Genomic DNA, 12,583 nt, shown 5'->3' with positions numbered 1-12,583 from the left:
AATTAGGTTATTATCAGCTTGTAAGAGAGTGCCATCCTGTTGTTTCACATGTTCCTCTTGTACTTAATAAGGCTTTTGCTCAAAACACTCCTACAGACGGAGGACTGACAGGAACAGGAAATTTTCAATGTTTGCGCAGGGAGAAGAGGTTACATGCATGTATGTCTTCCTGTATGTCAAAGCCTATGTCTGATTTGATTACCGTTTCTAGCGTCTTTACTTGTTTTTGGACGTCTTAATACCCAGCGGAGGAGCTTAAGGATGACGATGTCGGTGGGTCATTAATTTCCTCCAACGCTTTAGTTGAGAGCAGGAGGACTATTTCTCTAGAGCTCTGCTTTACCACCAACAACTGGCCAAAGTTTTGGCTTGGCAAACATCAGATTTAATGATCTATCGAGAAGAATGTTAGTCATGCTCGCAGAAAAAAAAAAAAAACAACTTAGATTTTAATGATCCTCTAGCACCATCCTCAGGACCAACGTTATCATATATTACATCATGTTACATGTTACTACGTATTTTAATGCAGACTACTGGAGCAAATTTAAAAATATCAAAATGATCAGTATTTGTTTGTTCCATACCATTTTGTTTTGAAAAATCGCAGCGGCTGAGGCATGCTAGTAGGATTGTTGACCCCTAGCCCAGTTTTTTTAATGTACTTTCTATGGAGGTAATTTGGCTCAGCATTGGCTCAGAATGGCTGAGAGCTAGCAGTCATATCAGCAGCTGCTGCTCTCTCATTAGTCCCCCCGTTCAGTTCGGTTTCTGACAGTGAGCTGTTACCTTTGAGCTTCACTTGTTAAAATGCCAGGCGGATGTGGGATAGATCAGCCAAAGGCCTCGGTGAAAGCTGTAGTTAGTCAGCTCGGGTGTGTGTTTCATTAGAGAATGCAGACTAATTGGTTGCTATTCATCCTGCATCCTGCATCTCAACAGCCAAGTTAACGTGCAAACCAAAGAAGAACGGGGAGGTGTGGGGTTTAAATTTTCCGTGTGAGTGTGCATTTAATACACATCAGTAAATGTGTCAAGCGTCACATCCAGTCACGCCCGGCTGTAATGTTTGCCAGGTTTCAGAGGATGGTCCCTGTTTTGACTGGTATGGTACAGCACTGTATACTCTGTCTGAGTGCTGCATGGATTTTAATATTTGAAAGAAATCTGGCGTCTTTCTTTTGTCTCTCTCGCGAGTCAGTTACATAGGACAATAGCTGCAGGTCATGTTGACAATATCGATACAAACTGCCTCATCTTCTCACTGCACAGCAGCCTTAGTTCCCTTTGCAGACCTAATGATATGAGGACTGACAGTGTGTGGAAGAAACTGTGAGCTGTTTAACACAATATTTCAAAAAAGTCAGTCACTGGATAACACACACATTAATGTCTCGGTGAACTTCACCACATACATATATCCTATTATTTTTGAGGAGCTGTACACCTCTATATTTTTTTTTGCCGCTAATTCAAGACGGAGTTGTGTTATTTTGTTTTTGTTTACATAAACAAATCAACCTTGGGTAAAAAAAAACAAACTATTGGTGGATATATTTAAAACCTCCTAACCGAAGAAGGAACTATTGTTTTAGTTATTCATTGTAATTTATTTGTTTAAGCAATTTCTATCAATTTCTATCGAAGTTGAAGTTTGCGCAGTGCAAACTCTAAAACCTGTTAATTTAGTTGTTTTGGGGAGTATAGACTTCAGAACTACCCATCTTAAACTGATTGTATGCTAACTTGTTTAAAATGGCTGGGTCATTTTCTAAAAAAGCTGGGGCACTGAGCTTTTAGTCAGAATTACTCAAACAGGAGTAAATGGCTTATTTGTTGGGGACTACTTTCAAATGCGGATTAATACACATTTGTCGCGTTAGTGACATTCACATATGATTTAATACAGTTTGTTATACGTATATTGTTACACAGCTTGTGGAGGAAGGTTCTGACTTGGCTTCAACTTGGCTCAGAGTTAAAACCCTGTTACTCAGCCTCGTGATGTTTGGTTTCATTTCCAATTCCTGCGTTCTAGTGTGCTTTACAAAATGCATTTTTAAATATGGAGGAACATAAATAATTCAAAACAACACACAGCACTAGACAGAATGTTCACCCTCACATATTTGCGCTCTTTTAATTTCAACACAATGAAAAAAGATCACTTTGCAGCAGTGACATGCCAGTGGGCAGCTCCACACTATGCTAATTTGACTGCGGAGTAGAAAACACGCTGAAAAACAATTTAACATCTTGTTAGAAGCCTTTGACATTACTGGGGCAAACACAATTAAGAATTAATGACATGTGCCAACACCATGCTTTTTTTTTTTTTTTGGACTGTGAGTCCTTGCACAGGCTGGCGTAACATGTTGTGACATTACATGAAGGATAAAAAAAAAGAATTTAAAGAAAAAAAAGCAGTTATTGCGTTGACACCGAATACTTGCAACACTTTGAAAAAGCGTCTCAAAAAGTGAGAGGATATGTTGCCTGACAATGGACTGCGTCGTCATCAATACAGTAAATTGGTCCACAGAGCACAGCACATGAAAAAGAGTTATATCGTGTGACAGAAGGCTACGTCTGATTGTTACTGCCAGCTTTTATGATCTGAGTCTGACCATAAAAATCCTGCAAAAAGGTTACATAAATACAAATACAACAGTGTCCAAGCCCTCTTACGTTATTCACTGATTGTTTGACGGTTTTAATTACTAGTTCAACATTTTGGGAAATATACTTATTCGCTGTCTTGCAGGAGAATTAGACAAGATCGATGTTACCTCTCCCATGTCCGCGCGTTAAATATGGAGCTACAGCCGGGAGTTGATTAGCCACTGGAAGCAGTTAGCATGGTTTGAACTGAGAAGTTCCAAAAGTTTCCCGTAAAAAAAACGAAACTTGATGTTTTTACATTTCAGTTTGTGCAGGGATTAAACGATAAAGTTATTCAGGGAGGTTTAGCCGTCCTTTAAATAGAGTCATGCTGCCTGTTGTTGGGATACTAAGCTAGGCTAATCAACTCCGGGCAGTAGCACCATACGCACCGCTCCGTGCACTCGTATGAAGGCGGTATCAAGCTTCTCTTTAAACGGTCGACAAGAAAGAATAGAAACAAATTCCTTTGACCATAAATAGCCAAGAATAACCTTTAGACATTGCTTCTTCTACCCTAAATTTCTGTCCATCCCAAATTGTTGACTCTCTTTTCATGAGCGAAATACAGTAAAACAAAAAATGATACTAATTTTAGTTGGATTCAGTTGCAAACAGCAGAAACCAGCGATGAAACCAAAGTTATGCAGAATGCTGATCAAGTGAAACATCCACGTGTAGACTCACCCCTACACCATCCTCATGCCTGTACTGTTTCCAGGCCCGGGCCGTGTCACTGTAGAGCAGTAGGTAACTGCTGACCCAGTCCCAACTGTCATAACGTCCCTGTGTGGCCACAGCCGTCACCTCCATCTGCTCCCTGAGGTCCACCTGGAGCCAGGGCTCTTGGTCAGTCACCATGGGGGACCAGCCTCCTGCTCCTGAAGGACAGCAGAGAAATACAGCCAGAGCGGATCCATTAAATATGAATTCTGTCGATGAACAGCGGATTGTTGTGGTTCATGCTCCGTCGCCACTGGGCTCAGATTGCAAAAATGTATAAAGTCCTGATGCATACACAGGGAATGTTTGTACATAAAAGGCTTTAAGGTGAAGTTACACTCCAGCTGCCGCAGTTGAGGTCCTCAGTGCTTGGAAAATAGCTGAATCATTTTTGAAATGTATACAGCATCTACGAATGTGCCTGCAAGAAAAAGTTTCGTATTTTCCCTAAATTCTAAAGAGTATTATCTCGTTAGCATCCCCCAACTGTAGCTCTGATTAGGTTCTGATGGCATATGCAGGATGCTCACGGGAGCTGTAGTTGTTGAATGCTATTTATTCCCTTTTACTTGAGGGGCTTCAAATTGTACCAGAGGAGTGACTGAGGACAGGAGATGATGACAAGACAGTTTACCGTGTCACAATACATTTATAATCAAATCAAAGCAATATGGCTGTTTTCTTTTCCTTATGACTGATTTGAGATTTGGAAAGAGCCACAGTAAAACTATTTTTATTGGCATCTGTCTTTTATTAGTTCTATATTTCCTGCCTGGACCCCCTTGCGGCCCTGAATTTTCTCTGACTCCGACTTTTCTAGGACTCGGTGAAAGCCAGGACTCCCTTACTAGCCATGAATCATTTAAATAAAAAGATTAAGTCACTTTCTTTGCTATATAACTGCCACTACATCTGTATTGCGTTTTTTTTTAAATTTGAAATTTTGTTTGAAACTTATCTTACTTCACTCGTTGAGTAAACACACACAGCTATCTCTTTCTCATCTCTTTAGAATAGAGAAGCTGTCTCCATCAGAACTGAAACCTGTGATAAATGCACCAAGTTCTCATACTTCATAGCTCATTTGCCACCGCCTTCGAAAACAACCCATATGACCATTACAAAAACGTTTCATATGAGTGTTTTCTGGTCCGCTAACTTGACGTGTATTGTGCATGTTCGTTGGTAACCGCTGCTACAGCAGGTGGGTGATGCGTAACTGGAGCGTTTAGAAATACTGACTCTAAGCAGGGACATTGGCTCTTGTACTCACCATCTCTTCTGTTGAGCTTGGCATTGTAAGCGGCATAACTGACTGAGGACTGAGAGGAGCTCTGAAAGGATGAATGGGGTAGCGCTGATACTAGAGGACCATTGCAATTATCTGTGAAAGAAAATGAAAAAAAAAAAGAACAATTCAGATGCCATTAATGTCAAAACGTTCATAATTCTTGTATAATTACATATACTGTAGTTTATACAATGCACTTCACATGCAAATCTGACTATATAAAGGATGGTCCTGAAGGGGTCGCATTGCTTGCCATGCTTGGAATTATTCGGCCGACAGTAATAATAGAAAACGCATCCTGGAGTAGTTAAATACGTTGGTTCAAAGTGCACCTTTCCCTATTGGCGGAGGAGTTTTAAAGCAAAAAACTGGGGAAATAACAGAGCTGCCTCACTTATCCAGTTCTCAGATGCCTCAAACAGTCTATTAACCCATGCGGTGACCCTTGAAAACCACACAGAAAACACTATGACTCCTTTTGTGTGTATGTGTGTGTTCTTTTTAATCCTGCAGTGTGAGATTACACCACGTCCAACAGGCAGGAGCAGATTAAGAGTCCAGCGATCTAAAGCTGTCAGCCTCATCTTCCTCTGACCCACCCTGCCTGCCATAAAAGCAGTGAGTCGTACAACAACACCCTCTTTGCTTTTTGGGTAGACTTGAGTGCAGCACTGCATTAAGGCCCGTGTCTGAGGACATAGAGAAAACTGGCACCAGCCTGATTATAATTATCCTTGTGTTCTCTCCATCACCGTGTAGTTCACTCTTTTGAGTGTGAGAGGCTTTTTGTTTTTGGATGCCACACTAGTTTGGGTTCAGATGGATTCTGAGCACATCTGGAGTGGCAATTGGCCATCCATCTGGCCGACAAGAGCACAGCAGAAATGACAGCATGAGCTCGTTCTCCTTTTGGGTGTCCCTGTGAATTTCAACTGACCTGATTTGACTGCTCTTGGATTGCTTGCCAAGAGATTCTTCTAATCCTGATTTCAAGTGTGACTAAAGTGGATCAAGCTGTTTTGTCCAAGACTCAAATTATGGCTGAGCTGTAATGCAGTTGCAGATTTTCACTGGGGAAATGAGAACATTGGCATGACATCTTAACGCACCACTACAAGAACTGGGGTTATTATGCAAGCAAAGCACTTTTAATCTGTCAAAAGTCTCAAAGATCCTACTTTTGATCTCTAAAGGGGAGCTCTCACTCCTCTCATCTCCCATTCAATCTGTATCTATCCATCCTTTCTTTAACGATTCAAATCCAGTTGAAAAAAAAAAAGCTGAAAAAAATCTCATTGATGTGAGATTGCACCTCAAAAGTGTGTTCGATTGCTTTGCGCCTCAATTCCATCTACGCTTGACACCACCACATACAACAAATGAGAGCGTGACAGCTTAAAACAGGCTAAACAAGCCAACGATATTTTGATGGTGTAACACATGTTCTCTAATTGACAGGTTAACCTTAACTCTCCTAGCTGGCTGTGTGAGTGCAGAGAAAGTTGTTGTTTTTTTTTCTTCCATGTGCAAAATGATCGTCTTACAGGTCCCGTTGTTGTTTACAGACTTGGCCTGGAGCCAAACGCCTGACTGTCAGTCAGGAAGACTTATGGATGGAGGCTCGCCTGTCTGCGAGTCTCGGGGGCTTGAAACTCATAGTCAAATAAAACCCCCAGACATCAGAATGCATGTACATAACTGTTAGCTGTACGTCCGACTGCTAGGATGATGGGGTTTTTTTCTAGTACAACAGAGTGGCCCCCTGCTGGTCTAGAAAAACAGGAAATGTCATGTTGACAGTTCCCTTATCCCTCAAAAAGACCATAATCAACAAGGTGTTTGTCAGTTTATCGTATCACTTCTTGACATCCCTACCCCCTGCTTATTGGTTACTACTGAACAGGTGAGGCGAAGTAATTTCCAACAACAGCTGGGCACTCCGGTTTTTTTAGCGAATGTTACTCTGACAGGAGTAGGTAGTGCTTTTGTTGGGGACTACTGTCAGCGGCTGATTAATAGACATCCGGCGCTCTAGCGAGTATTTCCAGCACTAGAACGGGGTATGCGGGATCAACTCAAAATAAACTGCAGCGCCGGTTTCTGCCATAATGAAAGGGCATGTCACAGTGTGGCACACTGATGTGTTTTCAATAGTTTTTGGACGACAAGGAAGTTCAGAGGGATGAGAAACAGTACATCAGGCTTGGTTACACAGACAGTACTTATTAGTAGGCTCAATTCTTTGTTGGCTTTGGTCTTTTCATAGGATTTACAGAATATTGCCACCCTTATCCTTTAGCGCTTCTTTCAATATCTTTGGAACATTTACTATCCTTTCATTTTAAAAAATAAAGGATGTCCTCTTTTTAACCATTTATTCCCCAATGAATCTCTGCCAACATGCTTAGATTCAGGGCGGGCTTTCATTCGGCTCTTTGGCCTGTTAGATGTTCATCATTTTTATCAAAATCTCTGACATATGGCACAGAAATTTGTTTCCCATAAAATGATCTTTTGAATTCAAGAACATCATCTATTGGAAAAATGAATGTTAAACAGAAATACTGTCTGTCTACAGGTTAAATTTTTAATTGGTATAACATGAAATCCTTGAAACCACCCACTCTTCATGGTCAAGTTTACGACAGATTCAGTGTTTGAGAGTGGACTCGACTCAGCCATACTGTACATACAGCTGTTTTCCAAATCCGCTCCTCTGCTCATTAGCAAGCCCGCCTTAATCTGAGTGCACAAAACAGATGCTGTTCCACAAAGGAATCAATTACCACAACAAAGTGCTTTTTGTACCACACACGGGCAGGATATTTTAAGGCCCACTAGCAGAGGCATCGCTGCACCTGATGATGACTACACGCCCAAATCAAATAAACATGGCTCACGAGATACAGTATGAGGAAGCCTGAGTCTCCTCTCGGATATAGAGTCTCAGGAAATGTACAAACAGTTAGATACGCAAAAAAGCCAAAGGGATTTTGTGAAAATAGAACATGCGATAGAGAGAGGCAAACAGTAGAGCAGAGTAGAGCAGGCTTCCCACTTTGACCTGATCCTCTTCACTGGGTGGCTCAAAACCCATGTGATTAAAAACAGTTAGAGTGCAGATCACATACATAGCTTAAAGGGGCATTCAGTACTCTACACATTTGTCTGAACTCTTCAACAAATCAACTGTGACATGGCCTTCACTACACTTCAGAGGGAAATATTGTACTTTTTACTCCATTAAATGTCTCTGACAGCTGGAGGTAACCGTTACTTTGTACATTATATAGAATAAATAAGATCAAATATAACATATATACACACACATACACATATACATACACACATATATAAATATATATACATATATATATATATATAAATATATATACATATACACATATATCTGAAACACACCAATATGAAATAAATCATTAGTGCCTGTTGCAAGTTACCACAGCTCATCTTTTCAAGTGGCTTGATTTTTCTGACACATTTCCACAAAACGTACGGCCTTAGCTATGAAACAGGCTGTTTGTATTTTGTACTCGAAAATTTAGTTTTGCAATTTGTCAAGGTTGTTGCCGATTAATATTTTGTGATAGATTATTGTGACTAAATGTGTCAGCAACACAGAGCAAAGTCTACAGGGCCATTAGAGAGAGAGTATTAAAAACAAGAAATTTGTTACCTAGCCAGTCTCCACTTCAGGAGTTGTTTCAACTGTTTCTTCACTGGTTTTGATCAACAATATGAGATACAGTATGCTGCTAAAAGTTTGCTTTGATTTTATCCTGTCATAACAGAAGAAAAAAAAAAAAACCTTAACATCCATAACAAAAATCAAATAAAGAAAAAGATACACATTCAATTCAATGTGAAACATGGACATTATAACTTCGGGGCGCTAATAAAACCATTAAAACCATATGTATAGCACCCTTATAACGGTGATAAACCCCACAAGAGCAAAGGCAGACTGCTGGAGGGTGCATAAGTTCAGTTAACACACACCACAGCGTCAATGATATCAAAGGGTACAGCGATAGTATCTGGTAACAAAGCGGCCTCACACCCCTGTGAGGTATTGATAAAGCTACATATGATACCCCGCATGGCCTAACGGGCTTTGGCGCTCGGTGACCTCTTGCTCAGCGGTAGCCTGAGATGAGCTGAGGTATTGGCTGACAATTAGTTCCAAACACTGGCCGAATTCAAGGAAGCACTAGTCAATACAAATGATTGAGAAACACTGTACTGTAGCACTTCATTTCTCTGAACGCTGCATACAATCTGGAGGGACCAATAAGCATTTACAGGCAGCCTGCAGGATGTTTTACTGGACTATCGACAGCTTTAGTGATTATACACATCTCATCTGCCAAACATGAATTATTCAACCCTCATTCAGGAATGTAGTGAGATGGGGTTTGGGTTAATTTTCTGTTGGCTTATAGGATTTCTGGGAGCATATTATACATAGCATGTATACATCTTGGTAAAGATAAGAGAACAGAGGGATAATATCTTGTTAAAAATGGGGTAATAATGGGCAACAGTGAGTAATGCCGTGGTTATTACAAAGGTAGTAACTATTGGGGACTAATGTCTTGGTTGGAAGATTGATGATAAATTTGATAAAATTAGGTAACGGGAGGGGGGGCTTAGTAAGAACATAATAATAATAATAATAATAATGTTTGACAACAGACTAATTACCTCTGCCAAGGAGTTTATGTTTTCACCCGTGTCTATTTGTGGGTTTTTTTTATTTGTCAGCAGGATTATGCAAAAAGTACTGAAGAGATTTGCAGCAAACTGGGTGGAGGGATGGGGCACGGGCCAGGGAAAAACCCATTACATTTTGGAGCGGATCCGGATCATTTACTATGAATTGGAATTTTTGTCTCTGAAGTGTATGTTGTTTGACATTGGCCTTGGCCGAGGTGTGTGCTCTCTACTGAGCACCATTCTAGTCCTTTTACTGTGTGTATTGCATGATTTGATTGTTCATGCCTCCGTCCAAAAGTGAGCGGTGTGCTTTTTAACTGGCCGTAAACTCGCATGACGTTTAATACAAATCGTATCCATCCAGCATCATTTGATTATAAAGATAGCTATAAAAGGGCCTTCAAGTAAAAAGGTCCAGTATTGATTTAGTAGTTTGACTTTGGTTGAGACTAAAGGAAAACATCTTTGGAGACAGTAGTTCCTCTGAACAAAAACAGAGAGACTGCCTTAAATACCAGTTATGTCTAGAAGGAACGGTTCAAGGAGGGGAGTTTCACTCCAGTGCTTTACATAACGTCGGGTGGGCAGTCACTCAAGACGAGACACATTTATAGATAGGATGCCTGTGTCACAGTGCAGCCCTAAGTCTGCTCTGAAATATTTTTCTTCTTCCAAGCTGCTGCAACAGGCCGATTAAGGGCTGAATAAGCCCAACCGCGACACACAGCATAAGCGTATGCAGACAATGTGACAATATACGCCACACTGTCGGTTATTTATAAGTAGCAAGAAATCCTCCAAATTAAATTACTTGATACATCGTTGGTCCAGGCGATCTAGATGTTGGTAACTGATTAAAACGGGCTTAAGTGGTTACTTCTTGATGGTCAATGTTCGAACAGTGAAGACAACCTATTAGGGACGTCCTGAGCCAGAGGATTGGTAGCCAATAATAATAATAAGCCAATAATAATCCGATCCTTTCTTCACTTCACAGTGAATAATTCTGCTCTGACAAACGAGGCTTATACATGGGTTCACTAATGCTGCCTTCATTTCATATCATTTAAACCGTGATCATGAGCCGCCGAGTGGGAAAAACGGTTCACGTCAACCTTGTAATGCGAGTCGGTGACGTCGGCCATTTCTGACACTGACAATATCTCCAGGCGGAATGGCTGCCTGTGAAGTGCCACTGGCAGTCACATCAAAATAAAATCCAATATTAACACGTATACTATTGATTCAGCTCATTTTATAGGAGCTTTACTATATACAGTTGTATCCGGTTTCACTTGGTAATGAACTGCCACACATACAAAACCTAAACAAAGGTATCTAATTTAGGCGGTTTATCTTGTGTTACTACGGCGTTACTACTTGGAATAATGTGTAAACACTAACACTTTTTTGTTTTTCCCCCATTCTGCCGCCACTGCATGAATGCAGCAGCAGCTCCAGCAGTAACAAAGCTCTCATCCCCTCTCTTACCAGAAAAGGGCTTCTCATTCATTAACCATCGCTTTCCGCGTTACAGTTATGGTTTTGAACCAGAACCTTGAGTATTTGGATCAAGGAGTTCAGGAAAAGTAAGGCGGGCAACATTTAGAAGACCACACTTGCTATTTCAAATCAACATTTAGGTAAATTTAAGTATTGGATCGGACTAGGTATGGCGACATACCCAATGTTATAGGACTTTGATTGTGGTCACGGCCAAATACCTGATCCAGGAAAATATATTGAACCAATGAATACCTTGATTTCTTATCTGTTAATATTTAGACCAGTGTACAGCCAACATGCATTCATGTTTCCTGTGCCGCAGTGTACTCCTTTGATTCGAGACGCTGCCGTATATAATTTCAGAAGTGGCCATTTTCTGTTTTTCTCTGAAATGAATTGAACATAGTTTCTGAAAGTGCAGCTTCATTTTCTGTACCGCTGCATGCTGATCCTGTGAACCAGCACCTCCAGATTACAAGTCTTTTTAGGTTTTTTTTCTTCCTTCTGTTCCATATGAATACAAGATAATCAATAACAAATCATAGAGTGTGAACGTCCAGGACCATGTCTAATACACAGATAAGCGCACAGTGTAATTACATGGAATAATAACCCGTGTTATACAGAATGTGAAAACCAGCTAGGCAAGACACAGACCTCAGCATTTTTCTCCTTTTGATTTAACGCTAGGTTTGTTCATTCTGGAGTCTGAATCTTCAAAACAGGATCTTTTTTTTTTTTTTTTTAAGATTTTTTGTCTCATTTTTTGTCATTGCAAACATCCCTTGCCGATTATTGCATCCATCTTATTGGCACAGTCGATAGAAAGTGGGTGTTGATAATCCTTTCAAACCCTCTGCCAGTAACACCGAAAATAAATAGAAGATGAAACTTTCAGACTCTATGGCTATTTGAAGGATATTCATTGCACTCTATAGATTGGGAATCGGTGCGGCTTCACTGTGTGACCAAGACAGCTGGAAATGGGAAGGCCCTCACTGGCGCCATATTCATCACAATAGATTTTTTTCCCCGCTCCCGAGAGATTAGGCAGAAATTATTTCTCCAAATCGTCTTATATCATGTATCCATTGTGTTTTCTTCTCCCTCGTTACAATCAAAAAGCATTTTGCTCTGTACACCGAATCTGCAGCTGACAATATTGTAAAAAGCTTTCCTTCCACCCGTGGCTTTCTGAAGACTGAATTCTGACAGTGAAAACACGCATGCAGCACGGTGTCTTAACAGCTTCCAATCCACTAAGGGTGATATATCCCTTTAATAGCTCTGGATGAATTAGACACTGTAAATAATGCTGTAAAGCTCTATTAGATCTATGTATGACTTTTGCTTCCGTGTGCCTAAGTAATGCTTCAGGTTTTGAATCGACAGAATCAGCTAATAGCAGACATTCCTCTCTGATAATTATATTGATAGAATAATTCTAACCCGTGTTTCCAGAAAATGTATTATATCAAGACATACTATATATATCTATATTGTGACATGAAATTTTATATGCTGTGATGCCACACCGACTGTAGACAATGGATAGCAAATGTGTGCGGTGTGATGACAGCAGCATCTGTCTGAGTATCATCTCCACACCACAGAGCCAAATAATTCAACAGAACTGGATAAGAAGAAACAAAATGCTCTCACCAAGGT

General features: G+C 40.4%; 1 protein-coding gene across 3 annotated transcripts in view; it reads right to left on the bottom strand.

Moving 5' to 3' along the window:
* LOC120801996 (contactin-associated protein-like 5) overlaps nucleotides 1–12,583 on the bottom strand; it is an 82,905-nt gene that overhangs the window by 56,628 nt on the left and 13,694 nt on the right. For all 3 annotated transcript variants that reach the window (XM_040149398.1, XM_040149400.1, XM_040149399.1), the window contains exons 2-3: nucleotides 4,658–4,768; nucleotides 3,349–3,542 (exon numbers count right to left, since the gene is read on the bottom strand). In XM_040149398.1, the coding sequence (XP_040005332.1) occupies nucleotides 3,349–3,522 (174 nt within the window). In that variant the 5' untranslated portion in view covers nucleotides 3,523–3,542; nucleotides 4,658–4,768. The remainder of the gene's footprint in view (nucleotides 1–3,348; nucleotides 3,543–4,657; nucleotides 4,769–12,583) is intronic.

The sequence above is a fragment of the Xiphias gladius genome, chromosome 16 (genome assembly GCF_016859285.1).
Source record: "Xiphias gladius isolate SHS-SW01 ecotype Sanya breed wild chromosome 16, ASM1685928v1, whole genome shotgun sequence".
Taxonomy (NCBI): Eukaryota; Metazoa; Chordata; class Actinopteri; order Istiophoriformes; family Xiphiidae; genus Xiphias; species Xiphias gladius.
Note: the sequence above shows the minus strand (reverse complement) of the source record. Positions and strands in the feature narration are given on the sequence as shown.